General features: G+C 42.9%; 2 protein-coding genes across 2 annotated transcripts; both read left to right on the top strand.

Annotated features, from left to right (window-relative positions):
- The first annotated feature begins 4,401 nt into the window (after positions 1 to 4,401).
- On the top strand, positions 4,402 to 6,152 carry LOC146688216 (C-X-C chemokine receptor type 4-like). The gene is made up of 4 exons (XM_085439435.1): positions 4,402 to 4,568; positions 4,664 to 4,872; positions 4,971 to 5,254; positions 5,348 to 6,152. The coding sequence occupies exons 1-4, from the start codon at positions 4,554 to 4,556 to the stop codon at positions 5,941 to 5,943; spliced, it is 1,104 nt and encodes a 367-aa protein (XP_085295561.1). The 5' UTR covers positions 4,402 to 4,553; the 3' UTR covers positions 5,944 to 6,152.
- An 8,384-nt stretch (positions 6,153 to 14,536) lies between these two features.
- On the top strand, positions 14,537 to 19,849 carry mcm6 (minichromosome maintenance complex component 6). The gene is made up of 18 exons (XM_085439497.1): positions 14,537 to 14,964; positions 15,137 to 15,283; positions 15,429 to 15,539; positions 15,786 to 15,873; positions 15,966 to 16,127; positions 16,207 to 16,372; positions 16,464 to 16,612; positions 16,700 to 16,850; positions 16,958 to 17,099; positions 17,248 to 17,389; positions 17,506 to 17,613; positions 17,746 to 17,901; positions 18,045 to 18,173; positions 18,267 to 18,431; positions 18,618 to 18,744; positions 18,830 to 19,024; positions 19,135 to 19,274; positions 19,377 to 19,849. The coding sequence occupies exons 1-18, from the start codon at positions 14,867 to 14,869 to the stop codon at positions 19,485 to 19,487; spliced, it is 2,487 nt and encodes an 828-aa protein (XP_085295623.1). The 5' UTR covers positions 14,537 to 14,866; the 3' UTR covers positions 19,488 to 19,849.
- The last annotated feature ends 10 nt before the right edge of the window (positions 19,850 to 19,859 follow it).

Raw genomic sequence — 19,859 nt, 5'->3', positions numbered from 1 at the left:
TATGGCATGCCTTTTTTTTAAAAATACCGACATAAGTTCACTCACTTGCATTCAAAAACACTCGTGCATTTACAGCTCTTCACAAAATCAAGTACCTTTCACCTGTATGCAAACACTTGCTTATTTTCATTTGCGTTTGCAGCAAGCTGGTCACTGTTCATAGTGTCCACAGCATGTACACCACTTCCTGCTAGCGCTCCAGCTTCTTCAGTGAGCTGCATTTCAGGGATGTTGAAGTTGCACAGCATCAGAGCTTTGACTCGTTATATAATGTGAAGATATCAGTCCTCACTCCCAAGTGTGGTGTCCACAACTAGGTGATAATGGGAGGAGAGAGGGATTTCACAGCTTCAGTGTCTGAGTGGGCTGTTGTTGGACATTATTTTTTCACAAATGCATCCAAAGACAAACAAAAAAAGGTGGCAAAATATTTGAAACTATATCTTTCCTATTAGTCACGAAACAAAACAGGCAAAAAAGAAAATCAGTGAGCTATAAATATTATTTTATATGCCATGGTGTATACTAGTTATTCCTATATGCTGTCATGTTGACTCACTGTGTTTGTACTTTGTACAAACTACAAACTTACATTAAAGGAAACCCATCTGCACCATTGCAAAAATTGAGAGGTTGATGCATCAGAGCTTATAAGAGGGAGATACACAATTAATTGCCAATGCAGGCAACCCACTGTCTAAACAGGATATCACCAGGCCTACCTGTCTTTTGGCTTTGGGAATGTGAACGGCCTCCGTCCATCATCAGTCACTTGAAGTTGTCTTATGGTAAAATGTTGCCAGGCAGGCTCAAGATGCACTTTCAAACCAAACAGCCTTTCTGAGAGAAACCCTAACCCTCAAAAGAGTGCTGGATCTGAAACAGAGGCACTTCTGTTTGAAGGTGTGTAATAAGGCGGTGGAGATGAGGTGTATGATAGTGGTGTACACGGGTATGATGGAAAGTTAGGTGTGCCTTTGATTTATTTGGGAATGTGTGACAAACTCGGACAGACATTTACTTCTTCAAGTACACTGAAGTCCCAATTACTTTAGGGAAGAAAGGTAAATCCATCCATTCTTTTTCTCAACGCAGTGGAGATGGAGCCCACGTAGCAGGCTGTTTGCAGACGCTTATTCTAACAGCCCACATGGTGGCGCCACATAACCAGCATTCACAGACTGACTCTACAGCTCTGTGTGTAGTAACACAAAATAAACACAAATGTACAAAAAGCACATAGATACAGGGTTAGAGCTCATGGGGAGCATGGGTAATGTGGTATGTGACATAAATACAAGCGGTTGGCACTGGACTCGCTTGGGCCAGTCTCACTCTGCACAGCAGGACAGGTACAGGTGTAATCAATAACATTAATGATCATGAAGCATCCCAGAGAGCCGGCATGCACAATAAGCAGGGTCGGTCCTGCAGCTCAGAGTAAAGCAACTTTAACCTGATACCATCATTTTCACCTGTGTGAATCATCAGCTGTTCAAGTGTTTACACTGCAGGATCACAGTCGCCGTTACTGCAGGTCAGTGCAGCCACCTGTTGCTATGAGCAGAAGTGCCAACGAGTCATATCATACAGTAGATCTGCATTTATTTTTATTTTGTTAAGTTTTGGAACTAATCAAAAGCTAATTTTTCAGGCAACAGTGACCTCAGTTAAATGCTTGTTTCATTTAACTTTGTATTAGTTTTAGTGGTGGTTTATCTCAACTTTCTTTTTAATTATACACAGTGTGACGTCAAAAAATGCGCACACATTTGACTCTGTGTTATCCGTTTTTTTCGTCCACACCTAAATGCAAAAACGGAGTTTTCAAAAATATCCACCCTGGCCGGAGTTTTTAAAAATCTTCGTTTTCAGTGACCAAAAACGCCGTTTACGTGTGGACGAAAGGTGCAAACGCATAGAAAAATCCGCGTTTTCAAAAATACCCGGGTACGTGTGGACGTAGCCTAAATCTAAATAGATTTCCTGCAGATTTTATTTTATGTTGGTGTGTAGATATAAAACTAGCCATCTTTATTTATTGATTGATTGATTTAAGGCTCAAGGGGAGGGGGGGAAAGTAAGTCTTATAAAGATTAAGCAAAACTAAAACTTCTTACATCCGTCAGCACTTTAAAAAGGAAGAGTTTCGAACAACAGTGTTGTTTTTTTGAGATGTTTGTGCTGATACAGTGAATGGTTGGCAGAGGAAGGGTGGGGAAGTAAGAGGCAGATAAGGGACCAGGGTATGCAGTCTTCACAGTTTTAACAGATTTCTTTTAGTTTGTTTATGTTGGGGTAGCCTTACTGTTTACTCAGAGGATTAATGTATTGGGAGAGCAGTCAGAGCTGCTGGGGGTTTGTCAGCACGTCAGGAAATGTGCCTTCTTAGTAGTTAAGAGATATTGAGGTGAGTCATTAATAAACTATTTTAAAAAGCTACCATGAATGTACTAATTAGATCTTTGAGGTACAATATTTTTTACTTCGATCCACAGCCACAGCTATTCTTCCCTGTGAAAGTCCAGACAACTGACAAATAAACCGAAGGAAACAGCACGATGAAAATGTGTGAATGAAAATATATATTACTGTGAATGCACTGCAGTTAGTCACGGGCTGACTTTCATCCATAGTCCCAGGTCAGATTTTTAAAGGCAACCTAAAAACATTTCACATTATCAACATAAAGATGAAAACAAACAAGCAGGAGGGTAAAAGCATCTCATTTTGTATTATTAGATTATCAGCCATTTTTTAAATAGACATTTAAAGTGTTGTATGTGTTCTGCTCTCTGATAATAATGGTTCTAGAGCACCACTGTTGCCTTCAAAGAAAAAAAAGATTGTTCTTCTTCCTCTTTTCTGTTTACTCTGATAAACTCAATGCTGGAGGAGCCACATTGTATAAAATGTTATAAATTAGATATTCATGTATTTAATAAAATGTGCTTCTATACAACAAAACAGTGATGACTGCAACAAGGCCTTTTCTGTGGTTCTGTAATGGTTTTAAAGCGTTAAGTCTGATCATGCAGTAATAATATTATTAATATAGGAAAGGATGAGTGTTTTAGCTGTACGAACAATCAAAAGGTTGTACAACAAGCATTTAAACAAAAAAACAATTAACAAACTATTACCGACACAGTCAGTTAATGAATGCAGGGACAACAAAGCCAGCATTATACAATCATCATCAGTCATCACAGATAAATAAGCAAATATAGCCCAAAAGTATTTCCTTCCTTAAAGCTGCTGTTTCTAATTGCTTTTAAATTATAAAAATACTTCTTTAAATACTTACTTAAATACTGAATAAAGATGGGAAGTGACATAACCTGCTAAAATGCTGGTTTTCTTTAACACGTTTATTTTAGGCAAAGATAAGCAAAACGTCCCATAAAAGCATGTGTGACACAGCCTCTCATGTTAACTGTGAATATACGTATTTAGGCCTTCTCAGTACACAAATGTTCCTTATATTAAAGACAAGATTACATGCCAGCCTGTCCTCCACCTGCATCCATGACAGCCTGGCATGCCGGCAACCCGCACCATCCACACAGCTCCGTTCTGACTGAGCTGGAGCATAACCAGGTCTTTCCTGAAGCAGCAGACCAAATAACTATGCAGTAATCAAGCCATCATCAAAAGACTAATACTTTGTAAAGCTTGCATAGTTTCTAAAAACTGGAATAGTCCTACTCGGTTTAGCAACTATATCATCAGTGAGTTAACCTGTTTGACAGCTTCCCCTTACAAGGAGCTATACGGGGCTGATTGAAAGTGTTTTAAAGCATTAACACTTTCTGATTGTGAGTTTGCTTTAATTCTGTATTATTTTCTCTTTTCTTGTGGATTCAAACAAAAAAACAAACTAAATACCTTAAAATAAAAACATAAAATAATGGCTGTTTATAGTAGAGACTCCAGAGGGATGTGTTCCTGGAAGCATCAGTGTTGAAATAACAAGAACGTGTTGATTTTGTTCTCAGGAAAGTGACACACTGGCATCGCACCTCTCGCTTCATTGACATTCAAAGATCAGAGGCAGACTGTCTGGTGAACTTGGCTGAAAAGCCACGATAGTCATCTTCTGAATCAATCAGCCCTCAGTGTGCACGCTCCTTGCATGCATTATATGAGACAGTGATGCAAACAGGACAAGTATATTCACAGTCTGCGGAGACACTCCTGCTGCTTGCCCTGATTTAACTAAGAATGGAGCTTAGAGTGTTACTGTTGCACGCAGACACACAAACACTGACACGTTATTTATTGTCCAATTCTCATCAACATCCTTTCCTATGGCCAATAGGACCTGATTATCACAAACCAGAGGTCTCAGGGCTAAAACAATTCACAGTGCGCGCACACACTGCGGTATCCTGTGATAGATATCAGCACCTGACACCTCGAAAACAGGAAAAACGTTTCAGCAGGAACACAGATGTGTTGGAGTGTGGGGGGAGGAGCATGTAAACAACTATTTAACCTCTGTGGACAGAAATCTCAGCTTCACTCAACGAAGGAGTGCAGCCGTCTCCACCATGTCCTACTATGAGGTAGGGAGGTGTCATCTAATCATGCACAAACTTTAAATGTGTTCACAAATATATGATTGCCTTCTCTCTTCTCATCATTTCTCATCTGTCTCTAGCATATCGTCTTTGAGGATTACTACAATGACACCGGCTCTGGCTCTGGCTCTGGGGAACTTGGAGTGGATCTGGAGGAGCCCTGTGGTGTGGAGCACATGACAACTACTGAGCTTCAGCAAGTCTTCTTGCCTGTCATTTATGCCCTTATCTTCATTCTGGGCATCACCGGAAACGGCTTGGTTGTCGTAGTCCTAGGCTGCCAACGCAGGTGAGGGGATGGGTAACTGCTGTTTGAAGCTTTGACTTCGAAGCATTGCTGGGTGTGGGGGAAGAGCATGAAAGTGATCAGATTTTTTGTGTCTCCAGGTCGAAATGCAGCCTCACAGACTGGTACCGCCTGCATCTCTCTGCTGCGGATCTCCTCTTCGTTCTGTCTCTGCCGTTCTGGGCGGTGGATGCAGCCTTGGCTGACTGGCGTTTCGGAGCTGCCACCTGCATTGGAGTGCATGTCATCTACACAGTCAACCTGTACGGCAGCGTGCTCATCCTGGCATTCATCAGCCTGGACCGCTACCTTGCGGTGGTCCGAGCCACGGACACCAACACTAGTGGGCTGAGGCAGCTGCTGGCTCACAAACTGGTGTATGTAGGTGAGTATCAAAAGGCTTGCTCTTCCTGCTGTTAGTCTTCTTTTCTCCACACAGTCCCTCACTTGTCTTTTTTAATCTTCCTCCTCCCTGCAGGTGCCTGGTTGCCTGCTGGCCTGCTGGCAGTGCCAGATTTGATATTTGCCCGCACTCAGGAAGGAGGAGAGGGGTCAACTCTGTGCCAGAGATTCTACCCAGAAGAAAATGCTCCTCTCTGGGTTGCAGTCTTCCACCTCCAGCTCGTCCTGGTGGGTCTGTTGATCCCTGGACTGGTGCTCCTGGTGTGTTACTGCGTCATTGTCACCAGGCTGACCCGTGGCCCACTGGGGGGCCAGAGGCAGAAGCGACGGGCGGTCAGGACTACCATCGCGCTGGTGCTCTGCTTCTTCGTGTGTTGGCTCCCTTATGGAGCGGGCATTTCTGTGGACGCTCTGCTGCGGTTGGAAGTCCTGCCCCGCAGCTGCAGGCTGGAAGCTGCTTTAGGCGTGTGGCTGTCGGTGGCTGAGCCCATGGCGTTCGCTCACTGTTGCCTGAACCCACTGCTGTACGCCTTCCTCGGGGCCGGGTTCAAGAATTCGGCCCGCAGAGCTCTCACTCTGAACCGGGCATCCAGTCTGAAGGTTTTACCACGAAGACGCCCCGGGACCTCAACAACTACAGAGTCCGAATCCTCCAGTTTACACTCCAGCTAGTGTTTGCATCTGTTGTTGATATGTGTGTGTGTACTGTATATATGTATAAATGTATATAAGAGAAAGTAAGAAGCAGTCTGCTGGCTCATGACTGATCCTCTCCCTCATTTGAGGGTATCTTTTGTAAATAGTTTGATGTTGTTATGTGTGTGTGTGTTTGTGTGTGCTTTTGACTATTGTAGATGTTTGTAATAAAATATACAAAATACTTTGTGAAAGTGGCTTTTCTTTCTTTTTTTCTGTCTTCCTGTGTGAAACAGTGTGAGTTTCTGGTTTACACAATCTCTCAACCACAGCTAGTTCCACCCTCAGCTCCTATTCTCAGTGGGTAAGATACAAATCATGAAAACTCCTAAAAAAAGAAAATTGGAGCCAAGCTAGCTAATGAGATGAAAGGACGATGGCAATAGAACTTTATCACAAAACCCCACACGGAAAAGGGACAGGAAAGGTGTAATAGGAATAACAAGCCTCAATCAAATGTCTTTGGTCTTAATTAGCAGATGATAACTTCTGTTGTGTCAGAGCTTAAAATCACGAGTGTTTTCTGGGAACCCTGTTTATAATAGGGTGTTTCTCGGTTGCAGAGTTTAAACAAAAAAGAAAAAAAAAAGAAAATCAGTAGGTGGGTTGCATGGTTATTATCTGATTAACCGGCAGCTTGCATCACCATATTTAATTCATTGTCATTTAGCTGTGCGCCATCTGAATCCACTGATGCGGAGAATGGACACAGCCAATTTCTTTTGAAAAATGAAACTGCGTTTTGTAAGATGCACCATCTGTCTGCCAGGTGTATCTGAGTCACATACGTGCGTGTGTGTGAGCGTGTGTGCGACTGATATAAATATTGGATGTGTGTGAATGTTTTTGCGTCAGCCTTTTGGGGGAGCAGGGTAAGATTTATGTTGATGATATAAACAGTTTGCAGTTCCTACATGAGAAAGAAGGGAGCACGAGAGGGTCAGGAGGTTCATTTTTCCAGTACCTTAATGCACACAAAAGTGCTTCCCACATTTCTACTTCCACTTGGAAGTGAGAGAAACAGAAGCTGGAAGTTTGTTGTGTCCTGTTTCCTGGAGTGAAGACGAAGAGAGGATGAGGAGGAGAGTTGTGAGAGAGACAGAAAGGAAAAATACAGTAAGTCGGCTCCGCGATCAAATTAACTGTGTGGCATTTTGAGCATCTCGAGGTGTAAATCATGATTACTGCATCCTATTATTTGATCGCAGTGTATACCTCTGTTTGCAAACCTAAAGAAGACCTTTTTGGTACCTTTTTATATACGCCGCTTCCTCCTCGCCCCTAACACATTCAAACGCTCACACACACACACACACACACACCGACATGCGCTACACATACACACAATTCACTTCTATTCATAGTGTATTCAAAACAGGAAAGACTTCCTGTGGCTCATTTTAGGAAAAACAAGCAGCTTAAACAATCAAACAGTGGAGCAGCTCTCCACTCATCAACACAGAGCACTTATAAACTAAATCATTCACACTGAAGGATTTCAAAGACCTGAACCAGCTTCACACATAACCAGGTATAAAGGTGCTAAGTTATTTGTATGTGTGGAAGAAATAAATACCACATTGAGACATCATTATAGGATGGTTTCATTTTTTTGTCTTTTTATGTTTGTGTATTTTAGTGCTCCAGAACCTTGGGTTTGTTCCTTCTTATAAAAGTATGCAGCGTCACTGTAGCGCAGACTGTTAATCTTTTAACTGCAGATTTGTACAGATATTCATGGTCACCAGAAGATGAATCACTTTAATGGGCCCCTCAATCTTCACCTACAGCCTTTTAGTTCTAATATCCTCAACGATACTTTCTTTCCAGTCACAGACAGCAGGTCTATAAAAGATTCTTCTGTCTTTTACACCACTCTGTCTAGTATAAATACCAAATTCTATTATGCAAACATGCTAATTGCTTAATTCTTTAATTATGTTTCAGACCTCGCTGTTATATAATTATCATGTCTAGGTAAATTTTTAACTTACATTTAATCTTGTTTTATCTTAATTAAATATGGCTAACATCAGCTAAACATGCTAGCACTGTTATTGTGAGCACGATAATATGCTAATATTAGTATTTAAGTACGGACTAGCATTAAAGCAGTTACCCTCCAAAAAGTTGATTCTGTTCATCTGGACGTAGCGTTTTGTGGGAGAAACGTTTCGTCACTCATCCAAGTGACTTCTTCAGTCTCAGCTGACTGCAGGTCTCCCCAATCTTATAAACAGTACATTTGCATAATGACTGAAACCAGCCCACTGAGGAAACAATGGGCTGGGAGGTCAGTTCCTTAATCATAATTATGCAAATTCTCATGACCATTGATCAACAACCACTGACCAAAACCCACTGATCAAAGACCACTGATCAATGGCCATGAGTCCCATTCACAGAGAGTTGGGGAATGGCTGCAATCACAGCATTGTAAGATGGCGAAAGATGTACCCTTAGGCCCCCTCCTCGATTCAGAGATGGTCTTTTCCTTTTCACATAAATGGCCTCCTTGCGTTAAAGCGGTTAGCATAAGAAGAGAACTTCAACTGCTTGTTTACAATAGCTCACTAGCATGTCTGTTAGAAAACCAAAGCGAGCTCTAGCATGCTAGCTGTGTTTGTTTGACTTTTCAAATACATTCTGAAATATCAAAATGAAAAAGTTCAAATGTTACGTTACAGGCTTGACTTATTATGGTCATTAATAAAACTTTATTTACATTGTTTGGTTAATGTACAAAAGTCTTTCTAGAAAAAAGTCTTGCAGCTTTGCATCTATGTTGAAATGCCTTTGGATACTTGCAGTTATCCCACTGTGGTATCTAAATGAATTTGAATAGTCACCAGGACACAACTGCTTGGATACATTTTTTGGACACTTGATTGTATTGGGATTTACTTTTAGAACTGCCTCAATTCTACATGGCAAAGATCCAGCAACGGGCTGGGAAACATTCCCCAGAGATTTTGCTGCAGATTTGTTGGCTGCACATCCATGATATGAATCTCCCGTTCCATTACAATCCAGATGTGCCGTACTGAATTGAGATCTAGTCACAATGTAGGCCATATGAGTACAGTGAACTCACAGTAGTGTTCAAGAAATGTACAGATCTACAGCCCACTCTTTGTCCTGAACATGTCTCCTACTGCTTATCTTTATGTTTCACACAACCGATGTACTAAGGCTGGGAGTAAAAGTAGGTGTCCAGTCACAAAGCACATAAGAACAGCTGTAACTGTATGAATGTGAGATACCGTAATTTTTCGTCTAGTGCACAGAAGGACACGAGCGAAACAATGAAAATGTGTCAGCAGCTGAGTACAAATAAACCAGGAAACAAGTCTTTTCTAAACTATCTTTTCCCGCTCCTCTTTCATATCCTGGTTGTATTTTGCCCCCATTGTACTATTTCTCACCAGTTACCAAAAGATCTATACACACTGCATGTTTTTCATCTCCGTGCACCAGCAAGTTTTAGTGTACCACAAAGATGTGTACTACAGGCAGTGCTGCCTGTGTGTGGGTCTGATTATAAGAAATCATTAGTATTAATGATGTCATAAACCCAATGATGTAAAGTAATAATATTAGTATTAGTAGTTTTGTCATTTAATTTTCAAATACAAAGTCAAACATCATGTGAAAACTGTTTTACATCAAACATCAGAGCACTTTTGTTGTGGTGGATATGCCTGAGTACGTGTGAATTTGATCTGTGTGTGTGTGTGTGTGTGTGTGTGTGTGTGTGTGTGTGTGTGTGTGTGTGTGTGTGTGTGTGTGTGTGTGTGGGTGGGTGGGTGAGTGGGGGTGTGATCGTCTACAGATGGTCAGGTTCCCTCATATTCAAACACGACTGAGTTTCCTGCGGCTGAACAATCGTGGGAAAAACAGAGGTCAAGACAAAAGGAGAAATAAAGAGAGAAGGAGGCTGGGTTGCATCCAAATGGCTCACAATGACTTCCTGCTTTTTTCCTGGTGGATTAATACAATGTGACAGGTGAAACCAATAGCCCGCTGGCTGATGTTTGTATTGACTTCAGCAGGTGGAGACGTGAGAATAATGTGGGAACTGAAATAGAAATTAATAGAATAATAGAGCAGAAATGAATGTTTACCCTGACGGTGGACTGAGTTTGCCTCAGGATGGAGTTTGTGTCCCCTGGGTGATCCAGCCCTATATTGAAAGACACCTTAAGAAATACATAATAATGTTTTATAGTTTGTCTTATGGGTATTTTTATGTGTACTATGATGTAGATCTGTAGTTTCTGTTGTTTTACAGGCCCTCGAGGACAGGAGTTTGACATGTGTGGTTTAAGACAGGGGTGTCGAACTCCAGGCCTCGCGGGCTGATGTCCTGGGGGTTTTAGATGCGTCCTTTATCCAACACAGCTGATTTAAATGGCTAAATGACCTCCTCAACATGTCCTGAGGTTCTCCAGAGGCCTGGTAATGAACTAATCATTTGATTAAGGTGTGTTGACCCAGGGTGAGATCTAAAACCTGCAGGACACTAGCCCTCAAGGCCTGAAGTTCAATACTCCTGGTTTAAGGCATTTGAGGGAAGTTATTTTTTCATGTTACTGCGTGCCATCAAACATCAAACCAATACCACATGAAAGGCAGTCCTGTTCTTGTATTAATCAGCAGGGGATGTAGCATAAAAGGAGATGAAGGAGGCAAAACCATGTGCCGTAGTCAGGGGTTACAGTGGGCCAGTGGTTTTGCAGTACTTCAGCATCTAGCGAGCCCTAAAGACGAGCGAGCGTGAAGGGAGTGATGTTTCTATCAGCTTAACAAACACACAAACTGTTTGTGTGCAGTTTGTCTTACACTGTGTTGCTAGCTAAAGGTCCAGCTGCTGTATTTCACAGGGAGAGAAAACACAGAGAGCTAACTTCACTCAGAGATGGAGAAAGATAAGAAAGAGGACACGAGAGGAAGAAGAGGGGCTAAAGATAAGGACTGATCAGTCGTGTTTGATAAACCGGAAATTTAAAGCTTACATGTAAGTTCTCACATTTTTAAATCAGATATCTGGTCTGTACACATGACATTACGTTTTTTCATATTGTGAAACCTGCAGCTAAACAAACGGAGGTACACTCGCTGTGTTATTTAAAGGTTGCATGAAAATCCTATAAATCCTATCCAATAAACAGGTTAGTTTGTTGTGAGGGGTTTAAAGTAAAGAACAGTGTGTGACTGGTGCACAGTGGCTGTGGTTTCATGGTCAGAGTTAGGTTACATAAAGTGCAGCAGAGATGAATCTGAAGTTAAGCTGATGGTGCTGAGATTCATTCAGCGAATTTCACCTTCATACCAATTTTATACCTTCTAGAAAAAAGACAGAATACACACTGTACTGTCAGTGTCGAGGATGGAAATCAGCCAAGACAACTCATAAAACATCTGCTGACATGTGGTTGAATTAAGTTGTGTACATCCACAAAGAGCAGCATATTATTTTATAGTTACAATAATAGAGCACAAGGTTCAGTTAGTGTTGCACAAAATAGGTGGTAGAGATGTTCTTCAAGGAGCTACTTTTTACTTTCTTACTGTGAGTACATTTCAGAGTCTGTACTTTTTCACTTTTACTTGAGTAAAGAATTCAAACCAGGACTTCAACTTTTACTGGAGTATTTTTGAATCTGCACTTCTACTTAAGTACAGAATGTCTGTATTTTTGCCACATCTGCTTGTCACTTATTATCAGCTAACTGTTGCAGAACATAATCATGTCCACTCGGTTCCGAGAATTGCAGGCGGTCTTGCTCTACTGTTCCCCCTGTGAATTGTTCTGTTAACAAATAACTTCCTCTGCCAGTCTCTCAGAGTCATTCCAAAACATGCCCAATATAAATGTGTGTTATGTAACCACAAATATATCTATCTATCTATCTATCTATCTATCTATCTATCTATCTATCTATCTATCTATCTATCTATCTATCTATCTATCTATCTACATATATATATATATATATATATATATATATATATATATATATATATATATATATATATATATATATATATATATAAAGCTACATTTCAGTGAGTTTTTCTTTCAGAAAACCCTCTGGTTGTCCCCACTGTCTAAAGAAATTAAAATGAGAAAACGTCACGGGTCAAGATGACTGTCTGTGGGGATTCCTCAGGTGTGCCTGTTTGGTGTTGGGTTCATTTGGTCGACTTTTTTCTACTTTTTTAATTCTGCTGTAACTGATGTGAATACAAGGTCACAATAGCTGTTCTTTCCAGTCTCGAGGAGCCACCGTGATAAAACAAAGAAGCAGGGACTGTAATGCTCTCTACAACATGGACATGATCCGTCGGTGGTTTCTCATTTTACTGTTGTAACTTTATTAACAGCACCTTTACTTACAAACTTGTACTCCAATCTTCCACCAATGCCTGCTGTCCCATAGCTGCACTGTTTTAACAGAACTACAACAATAGAGTGGAACAAGTATACACAGACACATAGTGCAAAATTAACCATTCAGCTGAAGTTGTATCTTTCTAGTCCCCGCACAAAACTATAAATAAGAAAAACAATTTTGGAAAAATTGTATTATTTTATTGTCTGTAGTGACTGTAGTACTACTTTCCTTTTAGAAATGATGCAATATAGACCTGCACCATATCATGGATAGCATCACCCCTGCAACACATAGATACCTAGTAGGCGCTGACACTGACTGAGCTGACATGTAAAATAAAAATATGCAGAAACGTGAGTGTTCACTGCCCCCCAGTGGTCACGTGGTACATTTACAAGTTGAATCCAATTACTTGTGTCCTTGTGCACAGTTTTGACGATATACTTGTAACTTTACTCCCTTCACCTCACAAACATGAGCAGTACTTTACAAAATAATATTTACTGCAAAACACACAAAATGCTTACAACATAAAGCACACTGGACACACATATTTCAAACATAAATGCACACAATGTGTGAGGCTGTGCGATGAGTTTTTCATCTAAACCTTTGAGGCACAAACACATTCGTTACTGCAAATAAGTTGATCTGGGAATTTTTTTTTTAAATTCAGTCTTTTATTCCCATCTAACAAATTCTCACTTCTAGCTGGTGACCTCTGAAGCAGCTTGTTTCTTTGGATGGAAACCACTAGTGGAAGAGACAAATGACATGTAGGCTTGTATAAAGCAGTTAAAACAGCTTCACCACAGATGTGCAGCAGTAAAATGCTTTCGGTTTTTAAATCAAAGTACATTTACTCAAACCCAAATCCCCTTTTGGTGTTTAGCATCCATTGTAAAACTGCAAAATTAAAAATAAGGGAGCGGCTGGGAGTAGCTTCTACTCAAAGGAAAAGGCTTACAGTGAGTTGTACTAGGAAAGGAGGAAAAAAAAGTTTTGGCTTGGCAGAGAGATTGCGCTGGGAAGGATTTGCAACAGGTTACGGTGGTTAAAGATAGAGATGGAACTGTATTAGCGAGTGAAGAAAATGTCCTGATAAGGTGGAAGGAGTACTTTGAGGGGCTGATGAGGAAATGAGAGGAAAGTGCAGAGGATTAGTAAGGAAGGAGTGAAAGTAGCTATGAAGAAGGGTGAGTGGACATACCTGTGGAGGTATGGGGATGACTAGGAGAAAGGGCATTGGGTGCATTAACAAGATTGTTTAACACAATTCTGGAAAGCAAGATGCCTGAGGAATGGAGAAGAAGAATACTAGCACCAGTTTTCAAGAACAGTGGTGATATGCAGAGCTGTTGTAACTACAGAGGGAGAGTTGCTGAAACTATGTTAAGAGGAGAAATGTGATAGTGAGCAGGACTATGGTTTCATAGCACTACAGATGTGATGTTTTCTTGGAGAGTGTTCATGGAGAAGTGCAGAGAAGGTCAAAAGGAGTTGCACTGTGACTACATGGGTCAAGAGAAAGCATTTGATAGGGTGGTGAGAGAGATACCGTGGTACAGCATGAGGTTGTGGCAGAGAAATATGTGAGGGTGGTGCAAGACATGTAAGACAGCAAGAGAGGGGTGAGAGTGACAGATGTGTTCAAGGTGGGGGTGAGATTACATCAGGGATTGGCTCTGATCCCCCTCTTGTTTTGATGAGGTCAGGCAGGAGTTTCCATGGAATATCAAGTTTGCAGGTTACACTGGGACAGTTTGAGCTGGATGTTGGGATTTTCCACTGGGAGTGACCAGAATGGACACGATCAGGAATGAGTATATCAGAGAGGCAGGGCGGGTTGATCGGTTTGGAGACAAAGTAAGAGAGGCAAGACTGGGATATTTTGCACATGTGCAGAGGAGGGAGAGCAGATATACTGGGCAAAGGATGCTAAGTATGGAGGAGGCAAGCAGAAGGAAAACAGACGATTCATAGATGAAGCTGGATGATCCAATGAGGAAGAAAGAAGGAAGAAGAAGAAGATGATGATGATGATGATGACGACATACTTTTAAATTGCCCAAATATTTTGGCCGGAAATGGCTCAAGTGCTAAGTTCACTGTGACGCTGACAGTCAGCTCATTCTTCATTTATAGCCTATCTGTTTAACGCACGTGCTCGACAAAGACACGCGCACACTGAGATAACAGCTCGGTCTCTCCCCGGGGTCTACAGCTTAGAACAGGAAGCGTACCGCGGGAAAACGGGCAGCAGGGCTCCGCGTCAATTTACGTTTCCGCTTCTAATTGGCTACGAGCTCAGAGATATTTCCATAACGTCGCACATTGGTCGAAAGCGGCGCGCCAAACATCACGTGGTCTCGCTTTTCGCGCGAAACCAGGCTCTGTTGTCCGGAGCTGAGCGTGCTGTGTGTCAGAGAGGAGCAGCTCGTGTCTGTTTTGCAAACTTGTTTTTGTATCTTTTTGTTGTCGCAGTTTGACGGACTTGCAGCATGGATGTCGCCACAGCCACCGCGGAGACTGCCGGGGCGATGGTGAAGGACGAGCTGGCCGAGAAGTGCCAGAAGTTATTCCAGGCTTTCTTAGAGGAGTAAGTGAGGCAGCAGCGACGGGGTCGTATTGTTGTCGGCCGAAACGTGCTTGGCTTGACATCGCTCTTGTAATCAGCAATTATAAGGATCGAGTGCTACTTTGATCGGCTGCTATTGGTGTCTTTTCACTGCTTTTCTTAACTCTCGCCCGATTCCTGCGTCACCCTGCAGATTTCAGAGCGGGGATGGGGAGGTGAAGTATGTCCGGGAGGCCGAGGAGCTGATCAGGCCTGAGAGGAACACCCTACTGGTGAGCTTCACCGACTTGGAGGGTTTCAACCAGGAACTGGCTACCACCATCCAGGAGGAGTACTACAGGTGAGCAAGCCCACCAAGTCATAGGTGCTTCCATCATATCTCATCTAAATACTGAGGTGGGAGAGTGCGCTGCTGCATTTCAAACCATCAGTTCAGTGCTGTGGAAATAAGCTGTGGGGTAACCTGAAGGATTGTCTGTTTCCAGAGTGTATCCCTACCTCTGCAGAGCAGTGCGCAACTTTGCTCGGGATCACGGGAACGTCCCCCTCAACAAAGAGTTCTACGTCGCTATCGAGGAGCTGCCCACCAGACACAAGTAAGACACTGTTAACCAAACCACCATGTACATCTCCATTTATCTGGTCTGAGCTGCCATTTATGCAGCTAGATTGCTTTAGTGCAAAGATGGTTGTAGAAATGTCTGCTTGGCTTGAATCAATTGGAACAAAATGGTGTTTAAGTTGTGGTGCATAAAGCAGGAATGATGCATCTCTCACTGGTAAATGTTAATGGGAATGAAATGCCAAATCTGATCCTTTTCCTGTGTTAAATAAATAAATAGGATCCGTGAGTTGTCCTCCATGCGTATTGGCAGCCTGGTGAGAATCAGCGGTCAGGTGGTGAGAACGCACCCAGTCCATCCTGAGCTGGTGAGATGTTTATATCAGTGAAGAAGACACAAAGTTCAGTTGCGTTACGCTTGTCTTTTGTCATTAAACCCATCCTGCTTCCTTTGGTGCAGGTGAGCGGTACCTTCCTGTGCATGGACTGCCAGGCAGTGATCAAAGATGTCTCTCAGCAATTCAAATACTCTCCTCCGACCATCTGCAGGAACCCCGTGTGCAACAACCGCTCCCGCTTCCACCTCGACACGCACAAATCCAAGTTCATCGACTTTCAGAAGGTAACTGTGATAAAGGATGTCTGTCTGCATGGATGAATGAGTCCGATTTTGACCCTGTGTACCCTGTTTGTGTATCCAGGTGCGTATCCAGGAGACGCAGGCGGAGCTGCCTCGCGGTTCGATCCCACGCTCTCTTGAGATCATCCTGAGGGCAGAGGCTGTGGAGACGGCTCAGGCTGGAGACCGCTGTGACTTCACTGGGACTCTGATTGTCGTGCCGGATGTCTCACAGCTCAGCACACCTGGTACTTTTTAAAATTTTAACCATTTATGGTCAAAACTATGTCTTGTGGTGTTTTGTTTTGGTTCTCATGACTGTATGGATGTTACTTCCAGGTGTGCGAGCAGAGACCAGTACCCGTATAGCAGGAGGTCCTCAGGGCTTTGAGTCTGATGGTCTGAGAGGACTGAAAGCTCTGGGAGTCAGAGAGCTGTCATACAGGCTGGCCTTCCTGGCCTGCAACGTGGCGCCAACCAACCCACGGGTAAGAAGCGCTCGCCCATGTGTCTAAAAATGCAAACGGCTACAAATCTTGCTGTGTGATTACAAATGTGTGCCGTCTTTATCACAGTTTGGCGGTAAAGAGCTGCGGGAGGAGGAGCAGACGGCTGAAAGCATTAAGAGCCAGATGACAGAGAAAGAGTGGGAGAAGGTTTTTGAGATGAGCCAGGACAAGAACCTGTACCACAACCTGTGCACCAGCCTCTTCCCCACCATCCACGGTCAGTGATCGAACCCCCCGTCTAGCCTTTTTCTCCAATGGAGGACGCTCTCGTAGTTCTTTATCAAAGCTGTGACTTGTGAGTTAAACGTTAACGTGATGGTGCAGGTAACGATGAGGTGAAGCGCGGCATCCTGCTGATGCTCTTTGGAGGCGTTCCCAAGACGACCATGGAAAGGACCTCGCTCAGAGGAGACATCAACGTGTGCATTGTGGGAGATCCGAGCACTGCCAAGAGCCAGTTCCTCAAGTACGTTCCACAGTTTCCACCTTCACTGATTAGCTTTGCATAAAGCTTTTCTTTGTTCCATCTTCTGGCACAAACACTTTTCAGTGCTCTCTTTGCTGTAGACATTTGTTGTACAGCAGTGTTGATTTGAGTGTGTGTGCCTGTGTAGGCACGTGGAGGAGTTCAGTCCCAGAGCGGTGTACACCAGCGGCAAGGCCAGCACTGCTGCAGGTCTGACGGCGGCCGTGGTCCGAGACGAGGAGTCACATGAGTTTGTCATCGAGGCTGGAGCTCTGATGCTCGCCGACAACGTGAGTGTCATGAGTTCTGAAGAACAGTGAACAGTGTATTGTTATATTTAAAAAAAACAAAAAAGTTTCTTTATGTAATTAGTGCAAGTAAAACTTGTTAACTGGTTTGATTTCAGGGTGTTTGCTGTATTGATGAGTTTGATAAGATGGACCTCAAAGACCAGGTGGCCATCCATGAAGCCATGGAGCAGCAGACCATCAGCATCACCAAAGCCGGAGTCAAGGTGACGCTTTCAAAGCTTTGCGCTTTAAACACTCGCGTTTATGCAGCACAAGCGGAAGTTACACTGCTATCATATTCGATCGTTCGTCTCTGCAGTAGAATAACCAGACTGTTCCTCCGCTTCTCTCCTCAGGCTACCCTGAACGCTCGCACATCCATCCTGGCTGCTGCTAACCCTGTCAGCGGACGCTACGACCGCAGCAAGAGTCTGAAGCAGAACGTCAACCTGACCGCTCCCATTATGAGCCGCTTTGATCTCTTCTTCATCCTGGTGGACGAGTGCAATGAGGTACATGCAAATGAGCGTAGTCTGAGCATCCTGTGCTTACTGGTTGTTTCTATTCATGTCTTTTATTTTGTCCATTTTTTTTTTTTTTTTTAAATATGATAATTTAGTTGAATACTGCAGCTAACGATTTGCACCTGTCATAGGTGACGGACTACGCTATCGCCAGACGCATCGTGGATCTGCACTCCCGTGTGGAGGAGTCTGTGGACAGACTGTACTCCCTGGATGAGATCCGCAGATACCTGCTCTTCGCCAGGCAGTTCAAACCCAAGGTGGGTGTGCTGGTGTCCCCACACGCTGACACCAGCGACCCAGTTTTTACTGTTTAACACATTTCCTTTATATTAACTTCTGGACCTCCGTAGATCTCCAGCGAATCAGAAGAGTTCATCGTCGAGCAGTACAAGCGTCTCCGCCAGCGTGACGGCTCAGGGGGCGTGTCCAAATCTGCCTGGAGGATAACTGTGCGACAGCTGGAGAGCATGATCCGCCTCTCAGAGGCCATGGCACGTATGCACTGTTGTGATGAGGTACGTGCGAAGACACACAAGCTTCATTCATGCAACACTCGATACTGAGTGTGGTTGATAAAATTTAATACTGCAAAACCACCCTGAGTATCACTTTAACCAAAATGAGGGGAACAAAAAGACATCCTTTCAAAATAAAAGGCCAAACTGTGAATTAACTCTTGCCCTTTCATCCCATGCTTCTAGGTTCAGCCCAAACACGTGAAGGAAGCGTTCCGTCTTCTGAACAAATCTATCATCAGAGTGGAGACGCCAGACATCAACCTGGAACAGGAGGATGAAATGGAGGAAGAGGAGGAGCAGCAGGAAGAAGGTACTATCAATATAGAGAAGATGTGAAATGACACCATCCATCACCGCTGTTTATTTAACGTAAACTCTTCTCTGCATCTTTGCAGGTAACGTCCCGAATGGAGTAAATGGAAACGTGGATGGTGTCATTGGCCTTACTAATGGAATTAATGGACACGCTGGCGGTGTCAATGGCCACGGCGAGCCTGGGAGCCAGTCCAAACCATCTCTTCGTCTGTCTTTCGCCGAGTACAAACGCATCTCCAACCTGCTCGTCCTGCATCTGCGCAGAGCAGAGGATGGTAAGAGATGTTCCTCCCTCCAGTCTGTTTTCCATCTCATTTCCTTGTCTGTTCTGTCACTGTTCTTTTTCTTTTTCTTCTCACATTTTTCTTGCTAATCTGTGTTGCAGCTGAGGAAGAGGAGGATCTGAAGAAAAGTGCAGTGGTCAACTGGTATCTGAAGGAGATCGAGTCAGAGATCGACTCTGAGGAGGAGCTCATCAATAGGAAGGGGCTGATAGAGAAGGTCATCCACAGGCTGGTGCACTATGTAAGTCTACCATCTTAAAATGTGAAAAGATAATGAGTCAGCGATTCTCTAAGTGCAGACATGTTCATTTATACGATCTCCCACACAAATCTCTTCCTCAAGGATCACATCCTCATCCAGCTGTCTCAGGCTGGGCTGAAGGGCTCAGAGTCTGCGAGCACAGAAGAGGAATCTGTTCTGGTTGTAAACCCCAACTACATCCTGGAAGACTAAACTCCTGTCCTCAAATTGATCCCTGCTTCTTTGTGGCAAACAAGAGTTATTGTTCATAGTGTGTTTAATGCTCATAATGGTGGCATTGGAGATGTTTCGCTGCTGTACAAAGATACGAGGATTTATCTAAATATTCTTTAGATTTAAAAAGATAAAAACAAAAAAACAAAAACAGATGTAAATATACTGGCCTCTTCTCCAGCTGTTTATTCACTTCTCTTTGACTTAGTTTATTGTTGACTTTGAATAACTGTATATTATAAGCATACAGCATGGTTTACGTCCATGGTTTAAAGTGTTTTTGTATTATAATTATGATTTTGTGAATGAAATGTTGGAACAATAAATAAAATGTTGAAAAACACAAATTTT

This window comes from Copadichromis virginalis, linkage group LG18 (genome assembly GCF_057382275.1).
Source record: "Copadichromis virginalis isolate Kocher_CV1m ecotype Utaka linkage group LG18, C_Virginalis_male_GT1.1, whole genome shotgun sequence".
Classification (NCBI taxonomy): domain Eukaryota; kingdom Metazoa; phylum Chordata; class Actinopteri; order Cichliformes; family Cichlidae; genus Copadichromis; species Copadichromis virginalis.
This window is presented reverse-complemented; position numbering and strand designations above follow the sequence as displayed.

What these genes read in the sequence shown, in the direction of transcription:
- mcm6 (XM_085439497.1), top strand. Translation starts at nt 14,867, where the DNA reads ATGGATGTCGCCACAGCCACCGCGGAGACTGCCGGGGCGATGGTGAAG. An exon ending in TCACCAAAGCCGGAGTCAAG is followed by an intron (nt 17,614 to 17,745) that starts GTGACGCTTTCA and finishes TTCTCTCCTCAG; the next exon opens with GCTACCCTGAACGCTCGCAC. An exon ending in CCAGGCAGTTCAAACCCAAG is followed by an intron (nt 18,174 to 18,266) that starts GTGGGTGTGCTG and finishes GGACCTCCGTAG; the next exon opens with ATCTCCAGCGAATCAGAAGA.
- LOC146688216 (XM_085439435.1), top strand. An exon ending in GTCCTAGGCTGCCAACGCAG is followed by an intron (nt 4,873 to 4,970) that starts GTGAGGGGATGG and finishes TTGTGTCTCCAG; the next exon opens with GTCGAAATGCAGCCTCACAG. An exon ending in TCACAAACTGGTGTATGTAG is followed by an intron (nt 5,255 to 5,347) that starts GTGAGTATCAAA and finishes TCCTCCCTGCAG; the next exon opens with GTGCCTGGTTGCCTGCTGGC.